At 41.5% G+C, this 27511-nt stretch overlaps 2 protein-coding genes across 3 annotated transcripts in view; one reads left to right on the forward strand and one right to left on the reverse strand.

Annotated features, from left to right (window-relative positions):
- Fzd3 (frizzled class receptor 3) overlaps positions 1-19804 on the reverse strand; it is a 54301-nt gene extending 34497 nt beyond the window's left edge. The window contains exons 1-3 of the mRNA XM_055609724.1: positions 19726-19804; positions 10500-11015; positions 1435-1631 (exon numbers count right to left, since the gene is read on the reverse strand). Of these exons, the coding sequence (XP_055465699.1) occupies positions 1435-1631; positions 10500-10688 (386 nt within the window). The 5' untranslated portion in view covers positions 10689-11015; positions 19726-19804. The remainder of the gene's footprint in view (positions 1-1434; positions 1632-10499; positions 11016-19725) is intronic.
- A 3765-nt stretch (positions 19805-23569) lies between these two features.
- Positions 23570-27511, forward strand: part of Fbxo16 (F-box protein 16) — a 46264-nt gene continuing 42322 nt past the window's right edge. The window contains exon 1 of one of the 2 annotated variants that reach the window (XM_055609960.1): positions 23570-23744. The gene's annotated coding sequence lies outside the window, so the exon portion shown is untranslated. The remainder of the gene's footprint in view (positions 23745-27511) is intronic. The other variant, XM_055609959.1, reaches the window with a different exon arrangement.

Here is a 27511-nt window from a genome sequence, read left to right on the forward strand (position 1 = left end):
AATGAACAGTTTTTAATGAAAACTGTTCTAATGAAAAATTAGGATGCTGTGGAACATCCTAAATGATTATCAATAGGAGATGGCTAAATAACTATAGGATAGTAACACAATTAACTATCAAATATTAACTTTTAAATCAGTAAATACAAAAACTGATCCAAATTGACACATAAACACACAGGGAAAACATTTTGCTTATGGAACATATATATATGCAAATATAAATTTCTATTATACATATTATGTATAAAACCAAGCATAGAAGTAATGAAGTTAATTTACCATTAAGTTTACCTTATCTTGGGAAGAGAAGGGAATGTGAAAAAGGCAAGGACCAGTAAAACATTGAATTGTAATACAGAGCCCTCCAACCCTACCCCACCTCACCCCGTGCAGGGTCTCACTGTGTAGCCCAGACTGGCTTCAAACAATCCTCCCGCTTCAGCTTCCTAAATGTGGGGGTTATAAGCATATGCTACCAAGCTCAGCTTTCATCTACAGTTCTCTCTTTCTTTGGTTTTTTGAGACAATTTCTCTGTGTAGCCTTGGCTATCCTGACTCGATTTGTAGGCCAGGCTGGCCTCCAATTCACAGAGATCTGCCTGCCTCTGCCTCCCCAAGTGTTTGGATTACATGTGTGTACCACCATGCACACACATGGCTCCGTTTTCTTTCTTTCTTTTTTTTTGCTGATTCTTCAAGACAGGGTTTCTTTGTGTAGTCTTCCTTGGCTGTCCTAGATTTCAGTTTTATTTCTTAAAAAAAGATTACATTACAAAATGTTGAGACAAGAAAAAGGCAGATCATTATAAGTACATAAGATTCCCTTATTATTCTTTTGCAAATATTTCAGAAAATAAAAAGGTATATTACATAACATACTATTTTATTACTATTAACAATGCTCACTCCTACAAAACTACAGGTGTGTCTGCTAAACAAATCCTTAAATCCTCTGTAACAGGTCCCAGTCTATGCGTTAGATGAGATTTGAAAGGCAGCCAACATTTTCTCAACTGGGTCTTAATATGTGATAGAAAAAAAAAAAAAAATGAAAAGACAAAGTCAACACAGCAGCCTTAGATATCAGCACATCTATACCGGATGCGTTTACGCTTCTATAATGAAGTCATGAGTAATTACTTTCTTCTCTATATTTTCTAACTTTTCATGAACTCTAAAAACAGGAAAGTGTTTTAAAGGTAGAAAAAAAAAACCCCAAATGTCCTGTTTATATAATTCTAAATTCTTTTAAATTTCTTCACAAATATTTTTCCTATATTTTCATTTAATTCTTCCCAATTTCTACAAAAGTGATAATGAAACAGTGCTCAACATTTTTATACACACCCATACATTTAGAAAAATAAACAATCCTGCTTTTTAAAATAGATGAAAGAGAAGATACACATCAGCATTAAAAATGACCCATACCTACTGCATTCCATATCTTCAGGCCAAGGGACACCAAACATCTCCATGAGCTTTGAACACTCACTATATGCACGCTGACATAGCCTACGACAGGGAAGTGTGACACGTCCATATTCCATACAAATAGGAGCATAGAGTGCACAAAGAAATGGCCGAAAATCCCGAGAACAATCCAGGTTCACCATAGGATGGAATGGCTAGGAAAAAGTTAAAAATTGAATTAGATACACAGCTTTAGACAAGTTAAGTGTTTGATAAATCCCTGTACATTTTTAAGTGTTACAGGTGATATTAATGAAGAAGCAGGCTGGGAATTACTACTAATAATACAATTCACTTAATATTGGAAAAGAAACTATACAAGATATGCACTAAAGCTGAAGAATGCTACAGTTTTATTATTTGGTGGTTGGACTGTAAGGATTTTTTCTTTTATATATTTCAATTTCAGCATTTTCTTCAATCATCACCTATCAAGAAGAGAAAATTAGCATCAGCAAGGGATTCTGGGGGAAGACAGGTAGTTACACTGTAAAGGGTAGGGGTGGGAAAGGCCTCTGGAGTTGCACACAGTAAAAGGTTCTGGTAGAGAAAAGTTCTCTCACCTTTGGCTGATTGAGTCCTTACTTAATTCTTATTTATTTATTTACTGAATGTGTGTTGGTGTTCTGTCCAGATGTCTGTGTGAGGGCGTCAGATCCCTTGGAACTGGAGTTACAGACAGCTGTGAGCTGCCATGTGGGTGCTGGGAACTGAACACTGATCCTCTGGAAGATCAGCCAGTGCTCTTAATCACAGACTTCCCCTTTAAGTGAGACAGCTCATTTAACCGGGAGGAACAAAGACTACTTAAACCTTTGGTGGATGGGCAGGGGCTTTCAGGGTAAATGTATGTTATTAGTCATGGCCAGGGTGCTGAGGATGCCTCATTCCCATGAGGAAGAATTCCAGGTGCTACTGGACATGACCTTATAAGGAGAGAGGATGTTTAACTTGGCTACCAGGCTACATGACCTCCTGATGTGGATTAAAGTTTGGGGTGCATGGCAAAGTGCACCTGGACATGGAGGCTTGGGACACGGGGGTAATGGTTCTACACCTGGCCATCTCAGAATAAGATTTCCAGGGTTCGGACATACTTCAACCCTTTTCTTTTGGCTGGCTCTCCCAAATCCCACAGCTCTAATCCCAGTCTCACAGTTCCGTGGCCCCACTGCTGTGCAAGTCTGACAACCTGACCTGCTCAGGTGTACATAAAAAGTTAGGTACTGTGGCATACCTTCATAATCCCAGCATTCCTACAGAGAAATAAAGAGAGACCGGAGAACTGTCAGGAAGCTCAAAAGCCAGCCAGCCTGGAGTACACAGCACAGAAGCAGATCAACAAAAGCCCTGTCTCAACATGGTAGAAGGCAAGAACTGATTCTTGAAAGTTGTCCTCTGACCTCCACACCTATGCTATGGCACATATGTACCTGCATACACAGACATATTAAAAACTGGTGAAAAGTAACAAGGTCTAAATACTGAGCCAATGTTAACTAAAAGCATACCTAAGTAACATTAAGACTGGAGAGAGAGGAAGGGAAGGAGAGACAGAGAAAGAAATGATAATACAGTTTTCAGAACTGGGCCAGGTGAAGGGTTCTTAGAAATGAAACCAAAACATCTATAATGTGGGGGTAGTAGCAGCGTTAACTGGGCTTCATTAAAATAGTAAATTTCTGAGGTGGAGAGATGGCTCAGCCATTAAATGCTAGTATCACAACCAAAAAGACATATAGAAAATTCCTGTTCTGAAGGCTCTGCTAAAAAGATGAAAAGACAAGCTTTAAACTAGGATCCATTATTTGCATATCTTATATCCTACAAAAGATTTGTTTTGTTTTAGCTGGGTTAGGGTTTTTTTGTTTTATTTTGTTTTTGTTTTTTGACAAGATCTTGCCACACAGCCCAAGCTGGTCAGAACATAATCTGTCTCAGCTCCCCAAGTGGTGAAATTATAGTTACAAGGGGTTCCTATCTAGAATGTGCCAGTAACTTGGGGGTTAGCAAGATGGCTGAGCACATAAAGGCTCTTGTTAAACCAGCCTGTAACCTGAGTTAAGAGTCTGAGAATACAAATAAAGAAGAATTGACTCCCAAATATTGTTCTTTGATCTTCACAATCATACTGTGGCATGTCCCACTATATACAAAATAATAATAATAACAATAATAAGAAGAAGAAGTTGAAGTTGTTTAACTTAAGACTCCAAAGTAAAATGCAAGGAAACCATAAGAGGGGGTTAAAGTGGTTGTAGGAGGGCAGGTAATGAGTCACGGAAGTGGAAAGGTGAATACTGGAAGAGTAAAAGGATATGAGGAGGGAGAAGAGGAGGTTCAGCAAAAACAGTAAAACCTGTTACTTTATAGCTAATTGAAATATTTTTTAAAAAGGGGAAAATCTAATTGGAAAATAAGCATAAAGCTTAAACAGTTATTTCGACAAATAAAATGCACGTGAATTAGTACTACATATATACCTGTACTGCTCAAGACAAAAACAGTGGCAATACCAAATGGTGGCAAGAACACAGAGAAAAACAGATACATTAGATCCTACAGGTAGGAATGTAAAATGGTACAACCACTATGATTTCTTAAAACATATTTAGCATCCAACACTGTGATCACATTCCTGGTCATTTATCCTAGAGAAATGTCCACAAAAAAATTTGTCGCAAATATTCACATGAGTTTTATTTGTAACAGCAAAGACTTGGAAAAATGCATACATCTTCCATTGTTAACCAATATCATAATCTTATAAAAATAGGTTAGGGCAAGAAATAGAAAAGAAACATATGTAATCTCTGTGACTGTTTTTGCAACTTCCTAAGAGCCTATAATTATTAAAAACTAAAGGCAAAGTTAACAGCAGTTTGGAGGCAGGCATGTAGATCTCTTTGAGTTTGAGGCCAGACTGGTGTACACGGTAAGGTCCAGTCATAGTAAGATCCTGTCTCGAAAAAAAAAAAAAAGTTAAGGATTACATTTACATGCTGATATTTGTAATTATATGACAAATGTTCACATATATGTATGGTAATAAGCAAACTAAAATACCATAATGGGGTATCTAAAATGTTAATGTTGCCAAAATCACTACCTATGAGCACCATCATTGTTATAAAATTTATTTTAATGGCTATTCTGTGTGTGTGCACTGAACTGCAAATACTCTGAGCTAGATTTTAGCTGATATTTATTAGTACAGGCATTAGGGCAGGCATTGTTCAAAGTGCCTCAAATACATTATTTCACTTCAGCGGTACAATTTCATACAACAGACACAGAATGCTAACTTGGCTAAGATCATACAGCTATATAAACATGAATACAAGTGTCAGTCAAACTTTGACATTTTTACCCAGATTCCTTGTACTTAACCAATTTGTTTCACTTAACCTTAACCTCTATGTTTTTGTTTCCCATGTTATAAAATGGTCTTAACACATACAGAAAATAACTAATAAATAATACCTATAAATAAGATAGGGGATAATTTCAAATATAGTAGGGCTATAGCAGGCTCTTTGGTTCCCTGCTCTCAACTGTCACGTGGGAAACTGTCAAATGGGAAACTGTAATATTTTTTAAATGCCAAACAAAGTAGGTAACTTCAAAATCACGATGACAGGTGAAAGAATCCAGATATAAAAAAGGTAGATGCTGAGGACCCGGAGCAATGGCTCAGCAGGTAAAGAGTACAAACTGCTATTGCAGAGGACAGAGTTCAGTCTCCATCACCACAGCAGGCAGCTCACAACCGCCTGTAAGTCCAGCACCAGGGAATCTGATGACCACTTCTTGCCTCCATGGGCACTGTGCTCATGTGCATAAGCCCACACTCGGTCACACACACACAACTACAAATCTGAAAGAAGCAGATGCTGTAGGAGCCCATGTCGATACACCTCTAGAACGCACACTGCTCCAGAGGACAGAGAGCACATCTGTGAGGCTGGGAGCATGAGAGGGGTGGGCTGCAAAGGGGTGTAAGAAGGCTTCCGAAGTGGCAGAAATCTTCTACACTTTGATAATGGTGATGGTGTCTTGGGAGCGGTTAAACATTCACCAGAGGGAACACTTTAAATAAGTATAGTTTATTATACATGGTACAACTCAATAAAGCTGTTACAAAAAAACAAAGTATTAATACTTTTAAAATAAGAAAATCACCTTGATCTTAATTTCTAACCTTAGCAAAATAAAAATTCAATGGTGTGGCCTTGACACTGAGGTTGAGAAAACATGTATAAGGAAAACATACATAAGGAACAGTACTGACAATTAATGAAAGCAACTTGGCTGATTAAATTATAAATGATGCTTCCTGAGTGTTTCTCCAAACAGCAATGTTTTTATTCCCTACATCAAGACTGGAGTATAGGAAGTTTACAAACTAGAAAGTAACTTTCTAAAACTACATTTCTGATTTCTACAACAAAAGTGCACTGAATGGAACCTTACATTCTTTGTTTAAATTCAAATCACCCAAGCCTCTGTGCTCCCATTCTTCTCTCAAATTTTCTTTCGTTACCATAACAACCTGCTAACTGACAAGCCTTCAAGCATAGCAACAGTCCAAGCTTAGCAAGGGTGTGAAAAGGGGACAGTGTCAGAGGCCAAAATCTGACTCAGGAGAATCAGAATTCCAACCTTTGTCACTGTACAAAGGACCTGGTAACCATAGAAACTGTGCCATACTAGATTTGGGAATAGCATAACTAAATTCACTAAATGTGAACCAATGTGTAAACCACTATGGAACAGCCTTGAAAATTTAAAAGGCCTTTCTATAGCTACTTTAGATCAGACTGGAATAAGAAGTTACTCCAAACAATTTATAAAAATAATTTTATATCAGTAAAATTATAAGAGACTCTAAAAAGCAAAACAAAACAAAACAAAACAAAAAACCCAACCTCCCTTTCTGAACAATAGTTTCTTATAAGGTCCAAAACTTTTAAAGATTTTTTTTTTTTTGTCTCTAAAAGAATAAACCAAACCAAAAAAATCTCTAGGTTTAAAACAAAACAAAACAAACAAACAAAAAACCTCCTTCAATTCAGTAACTTTTTTTTTTCCTTTTCAAAAATTAATTTTCAAAATGTACCACGGTAGTCTACTCACTGATAATAGCCTGGGAAATTGAATAATCTGTTCGGAAATTTGCAACTATCACAGAAATCTATTCGCTTTCATAAGTCAAAGTGGAGCTCCTAAAACAGTACATAAGACTCTTTTTTGGTAAATAAACTTTTACTATATCCACTATTGTGGACAGTGCTGGATTATGGCATACTTAAAAAATAATACTTTGCAAGCCAAATTCTACTCCACTTAATAATCTGATTTCAAGGAAGAATTTCAAGGGATCTCTTTAATGTAATTTATCATAAAAAAATCCAATTCAAAATTTCTGAAAATTGTTATTTTTGTTCTTAAAATCAGAAATAACTGCAAACAATTCTCCACTATATGTATGCACATGTTTTTGTTGTTGTTGTTATTTTGTTTTATTTTAATTTAGAAAGTTCTTGTATTAGGGTTGCTACTGCTGTGATGAAATGCCACAACCAAAGCAACTTGGGGAGAAAAGGTTTCCATAGCACAGTTCATCACTGGAGGAAGTTAGTACAGGAACTCAAACAGGACAGGAACCTGGAGGCAGGAGCTAATGCAGAGGCCATGGAAGGTTGCTGTTCCCTGGCTTACATGCCATGGCTTGCTCAGCCTGCCTTTTTTATAGAATCCAGGACCACAGCCAGGAGTGATGACACCCACAATGGGTTGGGCCCTCCCCCAACCATCACTAATTAAGAAAGTGCCCTACAAGCTTGCCTACAGCCTGACCTTGTGGAGGCATTTTCTCAATTGAGGTTCCCTCCTCTCAGATGACTATAGCTTGTGTCAAGTTGACATAAAATTAGCAAGCACAGCATTACATGTTTCAGTTAAGACACACACCCCTTGCACTTTTTAAAAAACTTAACAATACATAAGAACAATAGAATTTAGACGGGTAAACGTACACTTGAGCAGAAGCAAAACAAGATCTTAGGAAAAGCAAAGTTATATTGCTTCATTTTTTTGCTAATTACATTATTTATAAAATGCAAACATAATGCTGAAAGCTTCAAATCCCTTTCAACAACAATCAAAGGGGGGGGGGTTAATCACACTAGTGTTCACAGGCAGGTGGCAGCTTCGGAACTGTGGTCAGCATAACTATCCCACCAAACCGTTTCCAACCAGGAGAGCAAGAGTTTAGGTATAGCAGTGAAACATAATTGTGATTATTGCCATTGCTAGGGAATTTACTGTTGAATTCAAACGTTTATTTAGTAATTACTATGTGTGAGGCTCTGGGTTAATTACTAGGCATACAAAGATGAGTAAGGACAAGCTTCCAAATAAGCAGAGTCGGGGGACAAAAAGTAAGCACTGTAACAAAATAACATATACACACACAGCAGGGATAAACAAAGCATACTGCTAAGCATGGAGGTAAGGGGCACAAACTTTGGTCTTCCTAGATTCCACAAGGAAATCAGACCCAAGCCAAGCCTTGAGAATAAAGTAAGATCACTCAGATACTGGCAGAGCCTTTTAGGCAAATGTGCAATGACTTGGCAAGGTCAAGAAATGCAAAGAACTTCTGTGCAACTGTGATGAAAGTCTTCTGAAGACCACCGAGACTAGTTGTTAAAGTAGAAGCCATTTACAAACGTCTATTATTCGTCAAACTGGATATTCTGGCACAGAGTAATTTTCATATTTTGTTTGATCTTTGTAACCAATCCATTCTCCTGGTGGGAGAGTAAGACACTTAGTCCCACCTACACTGTAAGCAGCAAAACTTGGGCTTGAATCACCGTACCCCCAAACTTCTTACTCTTATCTCTTCATTACAAACTCTTCAATATAGTATAATTAATCTTCACTGAAGTACTTTTGCATATGATGTAATTTCTGTCTCTGTGAAGTAAGTGCTAAAGATCAGTGAGATGCTATTTTCCAGCTACCAGATTGGTTTAATACTAGTATTTAATATATGGCTTGAATCTGAATATCCTCAGACTCCTGTCTTGAACACTTGGTCCCAGTAGGTGTGGCTCTTTTGGAAAGCTGTAGAATCTTTAGGAGGCAGGGCTTACCTGCTGGAAGTAGTTCCCACTGAGCTGTGTATTTGAGGGTTAAATTCAGCTGCTGGCTCCTGTATACTCTTTGCTTTTGAGCCTACTGCAATGTGAGCGGCAGGGTCACAGACATCTACTATGAACTGAGCCACTCTGTTACAACGTCCCCCAAGAGGCAGTGGAAGTCCCTGAACTGTGGGTCAAGATAAAGCTTTTTACCCTTATGCTATTTCTGTAGGTATTCTGTCAGCAACAGTCTAATAGAGACAAAGAGCAGATTCTACTGCTAATGGTGAGAAACAGGTACTCTCATGGATTGCTGCTGGACAAAACACACTGTACAACTTCTATTGAGTTTAAAAATATCAATGAAAGCATTTTTCTTTGATTTGAATATTTTAATTTCATTAAATACATTAGCAAAAGTATGAAAACACGTGTGGCCCTTTTTGTAAGAGCAAAAAATAGAAAAAGAAAAAATCCCAATGTTTATAAGTACCAGGTGAAGAAATGTTGATTATCCAACCCAAAGTAGCTCTAAAAACCAAAGACATCATATCCATAGCTATTACAAACTTTTTTAAAGAGGAAGAAGTACAAGAAAGGAAAATACTGGTGAGCAAGGAGAGACATGAAGAATCCTAGTGTGTTATACCTTAGCTGTCCTGGATTTGCTTTGTAAACTAGGCTGGCCTGGAACTCACAGAAATCTACCTACCTCTGCCTCCCTGAGAACTGGAATTACAGGCATGGCTACCTCACCTGGCTAATCTGTCTATTATTATTGGCCTTATTTTATGTTTTTTGAGGCAAGGTCATACACAGTCCAGACAGGTCTCCACTTCATCCTATAGCAAAGAACTGTCATGAACTTCTGATCCTCCTGCCGCCACCTTCTAAGTGCTGGGAGGCTTATATCACCACCACCACCTAGCTATCAGTGTTACAAAAATTAATTAATTAATTAATTAAAAAAGGCGCTACAGTGGCAAGGTTCACACAAGTTGCCACAGTGATACCACTAGAATGCAAACATTGGGCTTCCCAGCTCCAAAGACCATATTCTTTTTTCTCTGTGTAGCCCTGGCTATCCTGGACTCACTTTATAGACCAGGCTGGTTAATAGACACTTTTAAACCTATGATCAACCATATCCATTATTTCGACATAGTTTCTGAAGCAAATTATTAAAAAGTACCTGAAAAATTACCATAAGAAAACAAACTTCCATAAAATTCACTTAACAAAACCTTTTTCATTGCTCAAAAATTACTCTTAAATTGATATGAACATGACATGACCAGGAAATCACCTTGGATATTAAAAAACCAAAAACACTGTAAACCTAAAGAACAAAAGAATTCAGTCTTTAAAACATCACACTATGCCAGGTGGCAGTGGCCCATGTCTTTAATCCCAACACTCAGGAGGCAGAGGCAGGTGAGTATCTTGAGTTCAAAGTCAGGCTGGTCTACAAAGTGAGTTCCAGAACAGCAGGGCTACACAGAGAAACCCTGTCTCGAAAAACAAAACAAAATCACATTATATTCCATACTCAGCTACTGAGCTAAATGTGCTATTATTATACTCTGCTATTTATATAGTTATTACTTAAATAACAGAGATGTAATCTCTGAAGAGCTATCATCAGCTATGTTTCAGTGTTTCCAATTTCTTTATAAAAAAAGTGTCTAAAAACAAATTCAAGAGGAGAATTTCAACAAACACAAATTCTTCAATCTATTATAATATATGCCAAGCTATACACTTTTTCAAATGTATAAGATACAGTTAAAAACAGCAACATTTTGCTATTGTTTATATCAACACATTAGGTGAGTATCAGAGCAATGTAGGTTACTTTCTGGAATGTCTTACCTCCATTGCTAAAGCTGCTGTCTGTTGGTCATAATGGTTCAGAAGATTAGGCATGAAGGTAGTATTATAAGGCAAATCTTGGCACATCCTCAAGGTTATAGGTTCACAAGAAAACAAACTGTGCCCACCTATCTGCCCCACAAACACAGTCAAGAGCCAAAGACAAAAGACAATCCAGCTCATGGCCATTCTTCCTGGGGCTGAATGAGGCTGATCAGATTTACAACATGTGTTTTAGATCAGTATACGCCTTCAGGTCTCAGCTTGAAAGTGCCCCTTCTGTATCTGCTGGGCTCCGCAGTTAGAAACTCCTTGTACTGTCAGAGGTCTGTTAACCTGGTCTCACAAAAGGCATTTGTTTTTGGTTTCACAATATGGGAAAATGACATCATCTTGTATCTTCTTTTCATTTTATTACATGGGGCACATCTGGCCAGCATATCAAGTCCATCAACCACATTCCCAAATCACAGATTCCATCTTAGGAGGAAAGTGATTTCTTCCTTGTTGAAATATCTGAAAAGTATTGAAAGTAGGAAAGTTAATAACTTGTTTTCAAAATATTGCAGACTTGACATTAAAATAATTGATGAGACACCATACTGATTTAATAGAGAAAACACAGGGGTATTCACAAAGTAACAGTTTTTCTATTTTATCACGGATGATAATATATATATGTACATAAACACACATATATATTCACAACACACACTAAAAACATATCCTAAGTTGCATATATATATATATGTGTGTGTGTGTGTATAATATATATATATAAAATACATGGTGTAGAATTCTGTAACAAGATATAATTAATCCATTTTGAGTGGTTTTTTTTCCTTTGCTCCAAAAATAGTATTTGTTGTAAACTAGATTACAAAATTTCAAATTTACTTTATGTGTTTTGGTTGTCAGCAGCACACTTTTATATTAACTGACTTGGTAGAAAGCAGCCGTGAAAGGTCTGGGAAAAGACTAAAGATTCTTAGTAATTCTACATTGTAAACATTGTCACTAAACCCTATTTTTCCTTTTCTGAAAATGATCTGAACATCACTTCTTGAACATGAGAATCTGTGAAATAATGTATGCAAAATAGTAGCATCATGTTTTGAGCACTGAATTGCAGCTGACAAGGCTACCTCTATCAAGCAATACTGAACTACCCAATAGAAGGTTCTAGAAGTACCATCAGCCAGTTTTGCCAAACTGCTTCATTTTAGATAGCACAAAAATTTAATACCATACATATTGCCCTGGAATCTTAAACACATGACCAACAAATGGTCAGCACACAGCCTGGCTATGCAGACAAGCCAGAGTAGAACTAGGAATGATCCCAAGTTAGTGGTAACTTTCACAAACTGAAGAGAGAGACATTGCCTAAAGATAACTGCCTAAGGACTACCTCCTGACGATGGCCCTAGGCACAAATGTCCTTTAAGTTAGGTCTTAAGAAATGCTTTGTTAAAACAGAATAAGTAAAAGAAAAAGTATTTTAGTATATAATACTCTTCACAAAATTAAGAAGTAAATGGATATAAATAACTAACAGGGCTAAAAAGGTGGCTAAAGGGCTTAAAACCTCCTGCTATTGCAGAGGACTCAGGTTTAGTTCCCAGCACCCACAAGGTGGTTCACAGCTATTTATCTATAACCTCAGTTTCTGGAGATCTAATGGACTCTTGTGAGAACACCCTGTATGCACGTAATTCACAGACATCATACAGGCAATCACTTATACACATAAAATAATTGAAATAATTTTTAAAAAGGAGTAATAGAAAAAGTATCATAGGACCAAAGGACAAAAGAAATACATGGCCAATAAACACATGAAGTGATGTTAAACTTCACTAATAAAAAATTCAAATGAAGGTCGGTGTGGTGGTACATGCCTTTAATCCCGCACTCAGAGGCAGAGGCAGGTGGATCTTCATGAGTTCAAGGCCAGCTTGGTCTACAAAGTGAGTCCAGGACAGAGCTATTACACAGAGAAACCCTGTCTCAAACCACCCCTCACCCCAAATCAAATAAAAAGGGCAAACATAATACTTTTGCTAATCAGATGTACAAAAAATAACAATGACAGATCAAAGTGTGGCACAGATTATAGGGAAGAAATTATATTCAACACTTTACAATATTTTATATTAGAACTAGTTCATAGGTTTTTGTTGTTTTTTAATGGCTACTTAGAGGGCTGGAGAGATGGCCCAGTGGTTAGGAACACATACTGTTCTTCCAGAGGACCTCCATCTAATTCCCAACCTACAGGTGGCTCACAGGCATCTGTAACTCCAATTCCAGGCGATTCCACACCCTCTTCTGGCTTTTTCAGGGACTGCGGGTACATGGTACACATACATACATACAGGCAAAACACCCATATGTACAAAATAAGTAAATAATTTTAATGGCTTCTTATATCAAAAGCCTACATTTGATCCAGCAAACCTATTCGTAACTTATTTCTGAAGCATACAAGTGCATGTGGTATACAACTGAAATATCAGTGTAAGTAATTTTAGCAACTAAAAAAAAAAAACAACCCTAAAAATAACTTATAACCTAAAAAATTACCAACAGAGGTTTGGCTAAATAATGTATTATAATCACATGATGGACAATTATATAGACACTAAAAATAATAAACATGACTGAAAGCACATTGCAGTGGTCCTGTGTACTTAGCTTGCATAAAGCCCTTGTTCAATCCCTGACACTGCTCCTCCCTCCCAAAAGACGAGTAGGGATTGTACTTATTAACATAATAACTAGCATAACAATAATTATAAAAAGTAGGAATGGAAAAATGTATCAGCAGGCAAAGCACTTGGGATGCAAACATGAAGATCTGAGTTCAAATTTTCAGAAGCCACATAAAGCCAGATACAATAGCACATATCTGTAATCCCAGCATGCCTACGGGGAGAGGAGAGGCACATACAGGAAAGTCCCTGGAAGCCTGGGGGCCAGCTAGCCTGGCACATATAGCAGTGAGCAAAGGACTGCCTCAAACAAACTGGAGAGATAAAACAGATCCAAAGCTGTCCTGGCCACACATATGTCACTACATGAGTACTCTTACATCTATACATACACACTTATTTTTTTTTTTTTTTTTTTAGGTAAGGTCTCACTATTTAGCTCTAGCTAACCTTGAACTCAAAGAGATCCACCTGCCTGTGCTTCCCAAGGACTGAGATTAAATGTCACCACATACAACCTATCATAAAGATGTTTAAATCAGTTAAGAAAACAGTATGTATATACAAAACTCACTTCTGTCAGAAAAACATACATGCAAACAACACAACACAGCTAGCTATTTCAACCAGAGGTCATGGTGCACACCCATAATCCCAGAACTCAGCAGAAGGATTACAAATGGAGATTAATCTGGGTTACAAGGTAAACTATCTTTAAGAGTGAAGGACAAGCCCTGTGTGGTGGTGCATGCCTGTAATGCCAGCACTCAGAGAGGCAGAGGCAGGAGGATCACTGTGAGTTCAAAGCCAGGCTGGTCTACACAGCAAGTCCAGGACAGCCCAGGCTACAGAGAAAAACCCTGTCTTGAAAAACAACACAAAGAGCATTTCAATTATTTTAAAAATAAGTGTTCTATATAACTTTATAAAAGACCTGATTTTACATTATTTTGTGTATACGGTAAGTAACTTCAAATCTATAAATGTGTGCTGACAGGCAGATGAGAATAAATGCTGGTTGAACAGTTTATTGGCTGGTAATTAAAGCAACAAGCCAAAGGATATACTGCTTGTATTACTGCAGTAATAAGAAAAGCAGAGAAGTGATAATTTAGTATGATTCAAATAGATTTTTCAGGCCAGCCAGATAGCTCATCAGCACTTGCCACTGGGCCTGGTTGACAGGAGTTCAATCCCCAGAATCCACAGGACAGAGAACTAACTCCCAAAAGTTATGATTTCCACATGCATGCTGTGGTGTACACATGTAAATATAGACACACACACACACACACACACAAACACAATAATATACCAAACCAAAAACACCTTGATTTTTTAACAGTTAAAAAAAATCAGGTTACCCAGTAGCTCAATCAAATGTTGTGTGTACTTTAAAGCATCTTGCACACATTACACATCACACTTAGACAATGAACTACTTGTGCTTATGTACATGTACACACATACGCAAGTGGAGGCTGGCAGCGGGGGCTGGCGGTGTAGGCTGTGTCTTTCTCAGAAGCATCCACAATGTTTTGCTGAGATGACCAGGTCTCTCACCAAGGGCTCTCTGATTCAGATAGGCTGTCTGGTGAGCCAGCCTCAATGACCCACCTGTCTCTGAAGCTGGGATTACACCCATGCACCTTACACAAAGGGCATCTCTTTTATGTAAGTGCCAATGATCAGGCCTCATACATGTATGGTTAGGCCTTTACTGACTGACCATCTCTATAGCCCCTGAACTACCTGCTTCTAATCAGAATCATGAGAATGTGCCACTTTTCTCAAGGTAGGTTCATTCATGGAAAAGCTCTAATCTAAAGATTAATTAAATGTTGAAAGACTGTCTTCCAGGCTGGCTACCAAAGCCAGATCCAAAGAACTTGGGTAGAAAAAGCAGGAAACAGGTAATTCTGGACTCAAAAAAGCTTGACAAAATATCAAAACCCATTAAATAAGGGTTAACAGTTACTTGAGACATTATTTTTATTATTTTAACTTTATTTTGTATGTACAGGAATCTGTAGGATTCCAACAGAGAAAAAGAAGCCTATTGTGCTAACAGATAAGCAGTTTGGGACACCAGCATCCAAGCAAAAATGAATGCTATGACAGTTCATGCACTGTGGGTAAAGAGGCACTTTCACCTCACCAAAGAGCACAAAATATTTGGAAAATTGATTTTTAAGTGCTCAGTAGCATTCTAGACTAGGGCTAGGACACAGCTTGGTGGTAAAATGCCTTCCTAGCACATGTGAAGCCCTGGTTTGAATTTCTGTACCAGGTGGAACATGGCAAATATTTGAAATGTATACATTTCTAGTTTTATGAATATAGATCATCAGGAATCTGATTATTTTCCAATTGTCAGTTTTAATGATAAAAAGTAAAAGTTCTTAAAATAAATTTAGCTAAGCACAGGATCTGAAGAACAGCAAGAAAAAGATGACTGAAATGTTGAAAGACTGTCTTCCCAGGCTAGCTACCAAAGCCAGACCCAAAGAACTCAAGTGGAAAAAGCAGAGTGACCCCAGAAGCAACCAAGAGAAAAGTATACCACAAGGGCTTGTCAAGAAAAAATAGCAACAAAAGACTGTGTTCAGAAATACTTTTCCATTACGTTCTCCACAGACAGGGTCCATCTCACCACTCAGAGTTTACATCTGATTTTGACCCCCTGTAAATACAGGCAGTTCAGAAACTGTCATCTGTAAGTTGTAATGTCGGATACACTAGCTACAGTGTGGAAAGCCAGGATAGTCTCATCTTTCAGACACACTTTTCAAGAATGCTTCACAAAGGATTAGCAATGGGCTCCTCTAAGTCAGTCTCTCTGAAGGAAAGCCATTGTTTTCCTAGAAAAATATTCCTACAACCTATTCCAATATCACTTCCCCTTTCCTTTGTCCTTCCCCCTCCCCTCCCGAGACAGGGTGTCTCTGTGTAGCCTTGGCTGTCCTAGACTTGCTTTGTAGACCAGGCTGGCCTTAAGCTCACAGGCTGCCTCTGCCCCACAGTGCTGGGGTTACATGCCCGGCTTTTCACTTCCCCTTTCCTAAAGACCACTTTAGCCTATTTTCCACTCTTAACCTGCAAGCCCCAGGATCTTTCTGTTTCTTCTCCGGCCAACACTGGGTTATAAGCACCCACTGCCACAGTGTTTTTTACATAGGTGTGGAAAACCCAAACACAGGTCCTCATACACACACAGCAAACATTCTAACAACAAGACCACCTCCCCAGCCCTCAATCTTACAGTTTAAAAAAAAATCATCCTCACAAAATTGCCTCTTAGCTATTGCAAAAAAAAAAAAGCTTATATAACATTATAGTTTTCACAGATTCTATATTTTTACTAATCTCAGAGTCTCTAACAATCTAATTTTTACCTGAAGCGAGGGGTGAGACAGCATCTCCTGTAGCTAAGGTGACCCTGACCCTGACCCTCCTGACCCTCTCTCTCAAGTGCTGAGGTTACAGGTATGTGCCTCAGTGCCCATCACCTCTCTCAGTTTTAGATTTCGTTTTGCCATCTATTAATTACAACAAATAATCTATCATAGTGCTGAATGGTATTGCTTTAAAAACAAAAACAAAAAAAAAAGCACTTCTAGATTCTGAATTTAAAGGAATAGTAGGCATCATATTTCAATCAGATTTGTAAGCTATGAAGTTCTAAAACTAAGAGAAGCAGACAATCTTTCAAAATTAACCTGCAAGTGAAGCTGAAAATTCAAAGACAGATTCCACTTGCTTGCTGTTTTTCGTTTTATTTTGCAGTACTGAGTACTGGACTCAAGAGTCTTGTAGGTACTAGGCAAGCACTCTACCAGCTGAGCTGTATCCCCAGTCCTAAAGTTGGATAGAGTCTGGCACAAAGGTAAATAAAAAAAGTAAAAGTGGTCAGAAACTCTGAACTTCTGTGAGGAAATAGCAAGTTCCTGTGTTTTCCCATTACCAAGACCATAGGCTTCATATGCTCTGACTAAACGTATTGTTTCAATGACACATAATGAGGGGGAGACTGGAATGTGTTAAGATCACTCCCTGAGTTACAGACTTCAAAAGCTTCATTTAGAGTTCATTCCCTGGATCCACTGAAATTAGTGGTTCTCAGAATGGTAAACTAGAAAGCTGAGAGTGAGTCTATTTCTAAAAAAAAAAATCCACAAGTCTTTGTGAGCCAATGAAGAGTTGTTATTTCCAGCTTTTCAGCACCATCATCGAAAACTCTTTTCTTTCCTCAGAACCTTACTGTCTCTGTCCTGATCTCTACCGAGTAAAAGAGAACAATGTGCGAAGAACTGTTGCCTACCATCTGTCTCCTCAGAAAAATCAATATACTAATACGCTCAGAAGGCTTTGTCTGCCTGTCTGATTTTTAAGACAAGGTCTCTCTATATAGTCCTGGTTGTCCTAGAACTTGCTATGTAAACTAGGTCAGCCTTGAACTCACAGAGATCCTCCTCTGAGTGCTGGGATAAAAGGTGTGAGCCATTACACCTGATCTCACACTCAGAAGTTTTATGTGCAAAATCACTGCAGAGTTTTAGTAGCAAGTATGAAGTTGGGTAGATTCCCAACCCCCAGAGGTCAAGCTGGGAAACAGACAATCTTTTGTAAGCAAAAACCCCTCCTCTCTTCTTCCTAGATGATAAAGGTTTCATGCTGTATTATACAAAGAAAGAATGTGCACTCCGATTGCTCTCAACCCTTTCTACTTCAAATATCTCAAGCATGGAACTCCCAAGAAAAATTCACCTAAAGACCAAAACAGAAAATAAAGCTCAAAGAAATATGGGAAAAGAATAAAAGGGATGAGGAGTCCACAGTCCCTTTTTCTTCCAGTAATGGAACCTTGTTAGCTTTTTAGATGCACATTATCACAAGATGAGAGAGAAAAATGGAAAAGATGAAGTGGAATACTAGACTTGACTAATATATATATATATACACACACTGCTCTTCCAAACAGCTTCAAAGCATTTGGGGGCGGAGAGACCAACGCTACAAAGCTGTTTTATAAAGTATAGGGAAGCATGGTAAGAGCTGCAACTGGGTTATAGTTTATCTTTAGTTTTATCCTTCCAAATATTTACACTTCTTTCCATGGGTCCTCAACTCTGAATCTTTTTACCTTCAGGCTGTGGTTTGATACAACGCAAGTAAATGTGTTCTGTTTCCCAGGGGGCGGGGGACGTTGATCTGTTTAAAGGTAAAGAGGGAACTGGAAAGCATTATCGCCTAGAGGACCTCCCCATCTTTCTTTTTGAGAAAGGGGTCCACTACGTCGCCTATTCTGGCCTAGAACTTCGGGTGATTCTCCTGTGTCAGCTCTCTGAATTACAGGCATGCATGACTTGAGTACCGGCTTCTTAATACACTACTCTGGATTTATCTAGTCCTCAGCATATCACAGAGGACCAAAGAAGGCTGAGGAGGGTGGTGACATCCTTAAGCCCAGCTGGGTCTTTGTTTCCTTGCTCTCATGTACTGGCTTTGCAAAGTAACCCAATTCCCATCCACAAACATTCCAGATGTACTGAAGGACTTTTCTACCATGAGATTTTGGGCTGGTGTGCCTGTTCGGCAGCCTGAGAAATTCAGAAGGGAGTTAAAAATTGTGATTTTTTTTTCCCCATATACATTGGGTGAAAGCCTGGACCATCTCGAGTCATGGGTAATTGTCAACTTTAAGTCTCTTCTGCCTAATGAATGGCATGCGCTTTTGTTTTTTTTCTACCCACAAAAGAAAAGGGAGGATACAAAAATGAAAAAAGCCCTCTTCTCTTTCCTTGAGGAAGCCCCTACCTTCAAGAGTGCCAAGATGTAAGAAGCCTATATGGCATGTTTACAGTCTTAAACGTTTCCCGCATCTCGGCGCCTTTATCACAGAGGCTACGGATTCACCCTCCAGCCGTCGCATCCCAGGGCAAATCCACCGACCCCGAGTCACCACCACGGGCTTAAGCGGGAAGCGCACGGCGCCGGGAGCCGCCGACTTTGCAAAGTGATGGGCAGCAGGGGACAACTTTTGGGCGTTAGGTGGCAGGGGTCGGCCACAGGCTGCGGCGGAGCAGCGGCGCGGGAGCCGGGCGCCTCGTCCTCCCGCCCACGCCCCCGCGGCGCCCAGCGCAGAAACCGGCTGGGGCCGGCCTCGCTCCCCGCAGGCGGCCGGCGCGGGGGACCCGCTGTGTCCACACTCGCACAGGTTGCCCGGCGCGGGCGGGACGCACCGGCCCCGCCGCCTTCCCCAGGGCATCCTCGCCCGGCGCGGCCGCGGCCCCGAACTCCGACCCCGCTCGGGCCCGGCCGCTCGCCCGCCGCCGCTCCGCGCCCGCCTCAGCAGCGCCGGCCTCGGGCTTTTGTTCGGCCGCGACGCGAGCGGCGAGCGCCGCCTGACGAGGGGCGGCCGGGCTGGAGCGGGCGCCTCGGCGCTCTCGGCTCGCCCCGCTCCTCCGCCGCCCTCCCCGCTCCCGGAGGAAGCGTCGGCCGCGGGAACTCACCTCACCGCCGGCCTCCCGGGCTCTCCCGGGCTTGCACCGCTGGCCCCGCAGGCGGCCGCGCGTCCCGCAGGTCCCCCGAGCGGCCGAGGACGGCCGGCGCGCCGAGCCTTCGCGAGCGTCGGGGCGCGCGGCCCGGGAATGAAGGTGCGCGCGCACGTGCCGCGCATGCGCGCTGCGCCCGGCCTCCCAGCCCGATCCCTAGCTGTGCGGTGCTGACCCCGCGCTTCGTTGTTCTCAGCTTGGCGTCCTAGGTGATGGTGACGCCTTGAGCTGTCGCGCGTCGGCTTAGAGGTTCCCGGCGCTGGAGGCGTTCATCACACGTGCCCGGTCCTCCTTACAAAGCCCTCCGGAGCCAAGCTCTCGGTGCGGGTCCTCTGACACCTGCTCTGAGAGCCCGTGTGCCAAACTCAGGACCCCGGAGGCCCGTCAGGAAGCGGGTCACCCGCGGCGGAGGTAGCAGGGAACACCCGGCCTCTTGCAACTCTTGCACTCTGAGCAGCGAAGCAGGTGCACGCTTTGCGTCCTTTCCACTGAGACCTTACTATAAACAGATGGAGCTTGTGCTGACTGGCGACATGCCTCATCTTCTGCTCCTTAGAGGACCGCCCCGCCCCCCCCTTTGCTACATCCACGACTTGAGAGCCGAAAGATTTTTTTAGAGGTCATCTAAACACTATTTTATTTTATTTTATTTTATTTTTCCCAGCAGGGAAAAAGAACGCTCAGGAAGGTTGGATATCTTAAAGCCACACAGCGTTTTAACAGAAGAGCCTGGATTCAATCAATCGTGATTGTTTTTACCTTTGCTACAGCATTTTACCTATCTTTCTCTTTTTCCATCTTCAACTTAAGAGTTGGTGGCATCATTTGGGTCTCTTGGTAGCCCACGGGCAAAATTGGTCCTGTTGCAAGTGAATGTACTTAATACTGCTGACCCATATGCTTTTAAATGGTTGAGATGATGACATATGGGCTGAAGATATGATTCTGTTGATAAAGCACTTGCTATACAAGCGGAAGAACACAGTTACATCCCCAGAACCCACAAAGATCCAGTCCTGAGAGGAGGCATTTGTAATCCCTGTGCTGGGAATGTGGAGACAGGGTGATTTCTGGGGCTAGCTGGTCACTCAGCCTAGGCCATTCAGTGAATCCCAGGCCAGGGAGAGCTTTGTCCCATAAAACAAAGTGGAGAGGAACTGGTGACTGCAGCTGTGGTTCACCTCTGTCCTATAGGGAAAGAGAGAGAGAGAGAGAGAGAGAGAGAGAATAATTTTTTCAGATAATGTAATGAATACTGAAGAGCCTTGTGCTTGGATCAGTCTCACATCAGAAGGTGGCCTTGATAGGCAAGTATAATAAATGGATTCTGAAACAACAATCTCCATTTTCCTTACTGACACGTGTGCAGCAACATTTTAAGGACAGTAATTTGAATCTCAGGGCCACTCCAGGCAAGTCAGCATGTCCCGGGGACCCAGTGGTGTCTCGATGAGCGTGAGTAAAGAGGCCAGTAAGCATATGGGGGAAACTTTGTGACAGATCTATGTATTACCCAATTCTCTTAGCTAAAGCACTGGAAATGTGCCTGCCAGGAGCCTTCTCATCCAGTGTACCCATCATGCTTTAAAAACAGACACATGCCATGCCATTGCTCACCTCAGGAGATGGGCATGACACAGACAAATTACAAACATGTCAACATGATCAAGCCTCATAAATATGATACTTAGCAGAAAAGGAAACTACAATATATATAAGGGGTGGTGCACCTTTAAAAGCTGGCAAGAATAAATCACTTATGAGTGAACATATATATCTAATGAAGCTATCAAAAAGGAACAAGAAGGCTGCACACAAATGGCTTTCTAGACATAGAGGGAGCATTGGGATCTGTTGAAAGAACTACATGCCTGGTAAATACACACACACAACACATGCACGCAGCAAATGACTGAAACATCTTTGTGGAGATACAGGCATTTGTTTTGAAAGTCTCTAAGCTTTTCTTTATGTGTGATATGTTCCACAGGGAAGTAATGTCAGAGTATCACAGACACTGGGTTATATGTGCATGCTCCCTAGGAACATAGTGGGAACGGGGTGACTCACAACAAACAGTAGGAACGGGGTGACTCATTCCTTTGGGGGAACAGTCAGTTGGAGGAGCTGTAGGACATGAGGAGACCCAGAAGGTACTGTCAAGAACAGAGATGAGAGTGATCTGTGAGGAATAAAAACATTCAAATCCCACGGGGATAACTCCAGATGCTTTCTGTGTCCCATCTCCCTTTCCTCCCATGTTGTAACCACTAATAGAAAGCTTTTTTAATAAGCGGGAACTTCACAGAGAGACTCAGCCACCTAGGCATTGTTAAAACTGGTCCCTTCCTGGACGAACCCGTTCTTTGAAACCATAAATGTTAACTGGTAATGCATGGTAATTTAGTATGACATCTCTACCTGCCTCCCCAGGCCACCCCCTCACATCCCCAAAGGCTTTGTTTATTCAGTTATGTACAAGCTGGTCATTTGGAAAAACCACTAGGTTGGAATCCAGATAACCTAGGTTCTAATTTTAGTTTGGCCACTTACTGATCCATTGTTAGCTTAGGAAAATCACCAACCTCCATGAGATCCACTTTCCCCTTTTCATTTAAATACACAAATGCTGCCTATTTTAAAATTATGAAACATAAGTCTGGCATGATGGCTGGGTGGGTAAAGGCATTTGCTGCCAGAGCCTTAGCACCTGAGTTTGAGCCCTGGACCTATGCAGTGAACCAACTCCCGAAAGGTGCTTCCCCACCTCCTTTACACATAGACACACACAAATAAATAAATGTGAACTTAAGGCTACACTATTAAAAAGCGAAAATAGTGAAACGTGTAAGATTTGCAGGACTGCCTAAGTTGGAGGAGAGCCCATTGTTTTGACAAGCCAAGAAAGCAGGAAAGTTGTTTTTGTTTCTGTTTTAGGTTCTGGGGTTAATTTTTATGGTTAGCTGGTGCTCATCAAAATGGCTTTGCGCTTTGGATGCAGGCATGGAATTTCAACTCCCTGAAATTCTCCAGACCTTGCTCTCACAGCTACCAGAGCCCTCCTGAGCTTAATGTTGGTTACTTGCACATTGCTCGTTCAGTTTCTCTCATTGGATTTCTCAGGTGTTTTAGAGTGGTTTGGAGCCTAGGCTGCTCTCCAACTCCCTATGTAGCCAAACCTCTCCTGCCTCCACCTCCTGAGTGCTAGGATTACAGATTTGAGCCGCCACGCCCGGCTTCATATTTCTTTTTTCTTTCTCTTTTTAATCCTTGCATTCTCTGGTTCTCACTGCAAGGTGGGTGCTCAGTACATTTAACTAATTAAATGTGACTGGGTTTTAAGACCTAAATTCGGAGTTATTCTTACAACGGCGTGCCATCTGCTGGTTCCCTGGTGTATCTGTCACTCAGCTTGGGGCAGTCCCCCCCCCCCCCCCACGACCTCCCTTTTCCTCTGCAGGTGCTCTTCTTTCATCCTACCGATTGCAAACTTGTATTTCCTCCTGCCCTCTTCCACCGTCTTAAAACCCGGCACAACGGAGTTTGCGTTTTGGAGCGCCCAGAGTGACCAGAGCAACATAACTGGGCATGCTCAGTAGGGAAGGGCTGTTTTGGAACACAAACGCAGCAAGTCTTGAAGGAAGATTTTTCAAGGCGGCTGGTTTCGGGATTGGATACAGCTTCCTCCCAGCATTCTATCAAGATGTTACGGCTCCTCCCACTCACCCGACAGCCACACTTTCTCCTTTTATCGCTGTGCTCAGTTTTTGGAGCCAGCCCTCCTCGGATGCCCTGGCCAATCAAGAAACCACACACTGTTGCCTAAGAGACCCCGGATGCCAGCGACAGGATTTATAGATGGTGATTGGACTGCTGGAAGCGGTGAGGTGGGGGCTGGAAGGAGCTGAAGAAAGCTGTCCTAGTGGAACGATGGCAACCCCAGAGCCAGAGGCTTGAAAAGGAGGCGAGCCGCTGAGGTGAGAACAGTGGGTAGGGCAGGAAAAAGATGGAGATTCTGAGAGAGCGCCCTAGCTTCCCACAGGCTTGCCGGGGCTCTGGGGATTGCAGTCTGCTGCAGTGGCTGCTTCACACCTAAGAAATTATCAACCAACAATTAAGTGCAGGTCAAATGTTAGCTTTTAAAACCATGCATTACAGTGCTTACTTAGTTTTTAGCTGGTTGACTATAAGGTGAATTCGTACTTAAATCTACCCATCCTCTATTTCTGATACTATGTGAGATTCCCCTTGTCTGGCGATATCACAGTGTACTGTGGGTGAATTGTGTGTTGGCCTAGAAACACAATCTTAGTCTTCGTTGTAACCTCCAAATAAAACCCTGTCAACACTGAGTGTATCCACTGTGCCAGGTTCATCATGTTCTGAGTTTCAGCGTGCACTCCCACAAGGTTTAATTCTCAGATTTCCCCTCCCCCTGCCTCACCATGACATTTCTTCCTTCCACTGGATAACACATTCTTATCGAGCACCGAGCATGTACATCTGATTGGAATTGTACATGTGTACATGTGATTGGAATTGAGATAGGCAGTGTCAGAAGAACACGTGAGCCCAAAAGTATCAGGGTTTCATGCCACTGTCCTTACCGTGGGCAGGTTGTCAGTGGATTTGGACACAGTACAGGAAAAGACAGAACCAGGCTGAAATAGTTACGGTGAGGTGACCCAGACCTCAGAGTGTCGAGGAATTGGAATGCCACAGTCATTAATGAAACGAAAAGGTTTTTGAGTTGAAAAAGTGATTTCACTGTCTGGTCATCTAAAAACAGACAAACAAAACAGTTGGGCGGGGCAGCACAGGCACTGGGAGGTAGAAGCAGGTGGATCCTTGTTAGTTTAAGGCTAGCCTGGTCTACATAGCAGGTTCCAGCCCAACCAGGGATATAAGGCAGGACTCTTTCTCAAAACAAAAACAAAATCAAGACAAGGCAAACCAAATCTTAGGGCTGCGACTATAGTTCCATTGGTAAAATGGAACTATATCTGGCATGCATGAAGCAGGAATCCAGCACTGTGTGTGGTGAGCACCTGAAACCCGAAACTTGGGAGGTGCAGGCAAGAGGATCAGAAGTTTAAGGTCATCCTTGGCTGCACAAGCAGGCTTGAGGCCTGCCTGGAATAGATCCTTAGTAAAATTATCGTGTAGTGCTGATGGCGTGAACAATGGCTGAGAAGATTTAGAAGGCCAGACCAGAAGTGTGAGACCACTGGGACCCCCGCTTGGCTGTTGAACATGAGCCCGAAGCCATATGTAGGGGATGAGGGCACTGGGCCTTCTTTCTACAGTTTTGTCCCAAGGAACATGAAACATAATGACAGTCAGTCATTAAAAGGAAAAGAAGTCATGAATGTACCTGCAGCTTGTATCTGTGGAAGAAGGTGAGATAATCTGTTTTGTCTTGGCAGACAGGGTGCAATTGTTTCTTGTGTGTGCTGTGTGAAAACGTCTGTGTTTCGAACAGTAGCCAGTGGTCTCCTCTGTGAACTTGTGTATGCACACAAGTTCATCTTCTGGGACTGAGGGAGGAGGGGAAAAAAAGCCGAAAAAGGATAATCACAAAAGACAGGCGAGACACCCCCATCGGCATGCTTCTGCATGATTGTCACCAAGAGCTGGCTGTGCCTCCTGGCCAAGCCCACCTCCTGGGAACCACAGCTGCTTTGAAGAGAGCCTAATCCAAAGTGGTTTTCAGACCTGAGGAACCAGGAGGAGAAAAACAGCCTGTGCAGACCCTGAGGGTGTCTTGAGAAAAGCTACTTTATCTTCATTCAGAAATGGTACCCAGAATACATCAAATGGCTTTCCACATACCGAGAAGCAAGCAAGCTCCCCAGCTTAATGCAGAGATTTTTAACCTGGGGGAAGCAGCATTTTAGTTTCCTATGTATTTTTCTAGGAAGAGAGTCAAAGCTTTTGTCACAGAGGCTGTATGACTCTCAAAGATTTCTAAAATAGCAATTGTCTTAACAGAAGAAGGAGGTCTGGGCGTGGGGACAAACCCCAGTAATCCCAGCACTGGGAAGATTGAGGACAGGGATGAGTTTGACTTTGAGGGCAGCCTGGACTGCACAGTAAGACCCTGTCTCAAAATGAAACAATAACAAGCAGTATACAATTTTTAGCTGGACAGATACGATCTTGGTGGCAGGCTTTGTAGCCATAGTTGGCCTGCTCGCCTGTGCCTGTGTTTCTGGCTGGTAGTTAATGATGCTGCAATGAAACCCAATTCCTATGCCTTTTGTAACCTAGCTGAAAATGTAGTGTGCCACTTAAGGCAGGTACTGACACTACTTTCTATTATAGAATATTCCATTATGGCCTCCCAAAGGACAGGTTTGGAACACTCTATAGCTGACAAGTTCTAAGAAAGACTGAAGGAGGTTACTAGTTACTCAGGCCTCCTCCCCACCAGCTACCTTGTCAAGACTTTTTTTCTCTCTTATCTTCCAAACGTCATTTTGAAGGTATATAAACATAGGATTAAAAAAAAAAAAAAAAAAGAAAGAAAGAAAACTGCACAAAGTGGGGCTGGAGAGATGGCTCAGAAGTTAAGATATTTGTTGTTCTTGTACAGGACCCAGGTTCAATTCCCAGCCTTCACATGATGGTTTACAACCATCTGTGACTCCAGTTCCAGAGGATCCAATGCCCTATTCTGACCATACATACATGCAGGCAAAACACTCACACACACACACAAAAAAAAATAATACATCAAAGAAAAAAAAAACAAATATAATAATAAATAAAAAAAGAAACAGAACTAGTATTTTAAAAACTTCAAAGGTTGCAAAAAATAGAAACAGTGTCTCTCTAAGAAATGCAGAAGAGGAAAAGGGCATGCAGCTTCTAAGGGACAGAAGAGCAAGGCCAGCACTGCAGTCTGCTCAGGTAACAATTGTTACCCTCGGTGACCACCTCATGCAGAAAAAGGTAAGCCAGGAGCAGTCCATCTGTAATTTGATCCAATCACCCACCACCTGTTGCCTAGAGAGGGACTACTCCTGGCCCCCAAATGAAGATGGAAACCAGCAACTGGACACCTCTAAAATCAGCCAGCCAACCAGCAGACTCCACACCAGTGAGGGAAAATAATTCCTCATGGAAATTAAGCTTTCATTAAAAGTTGGCAGACTGTATACCAGATAACCAAAACTAGCAGATTTCTCCCCAATAAACACATCTGTCCTTCTCCAAAGCCATGGCCTTGACCACTACATGTCTGCTCCTTGAGTATGTCTTAGGCTGGAACTCTTTTATGCTGGGACTAGAGGAGGAGAGTTAATGACACAAGGACAACAATTAGGTGTTTGTTTTGAGACTGGATGTCATTGTGTAGCCATGGTTGACCTAGAAATCTCTTTGAAGACCAATATGGGCCTTACATTCAAAGAGATTCACCTACCTCTGACTCCTAAATGTTGAGGTGAAGGGTGTTATGTTGTACTGTGACTCTAAATTTGAAGCCAGTAGAGAGCTCAGAATGACTCTGAGCTTCCACCATGGTCCAGTGGTCTGATTCCCGTTCCACTCACAGTCTATATGATCTTGGGCAGGGCGTGTCACTTCAGTGAGCCTCACTTTCTTCAGTGATCTAAGGAACTACACCACAGCCTCACCACTAGCTCACTGTAAACTTGCATTGAACATACATGTGAAGTCTTTGACATAAACGAGGTTCTCAATAAATATTCTGTCCACTCATACCTCATGTATTTGTTTC

This window comes from Psammomys obesus, unplaced genomic scaffold (genome assembly GCF_907164565.1).
Source record: "Psammomys obesus unplaced genomic scaffold, mPsaObe1.curated_primary_1811, whole genome shotgun sequence".
Taxonomy (NCBI): domain Eukaryota; kingdom Metazoa; phylum Chordata; class Mammalia; order Rodentia; family Muridae; genus Psammomys; species Psammomys obesus.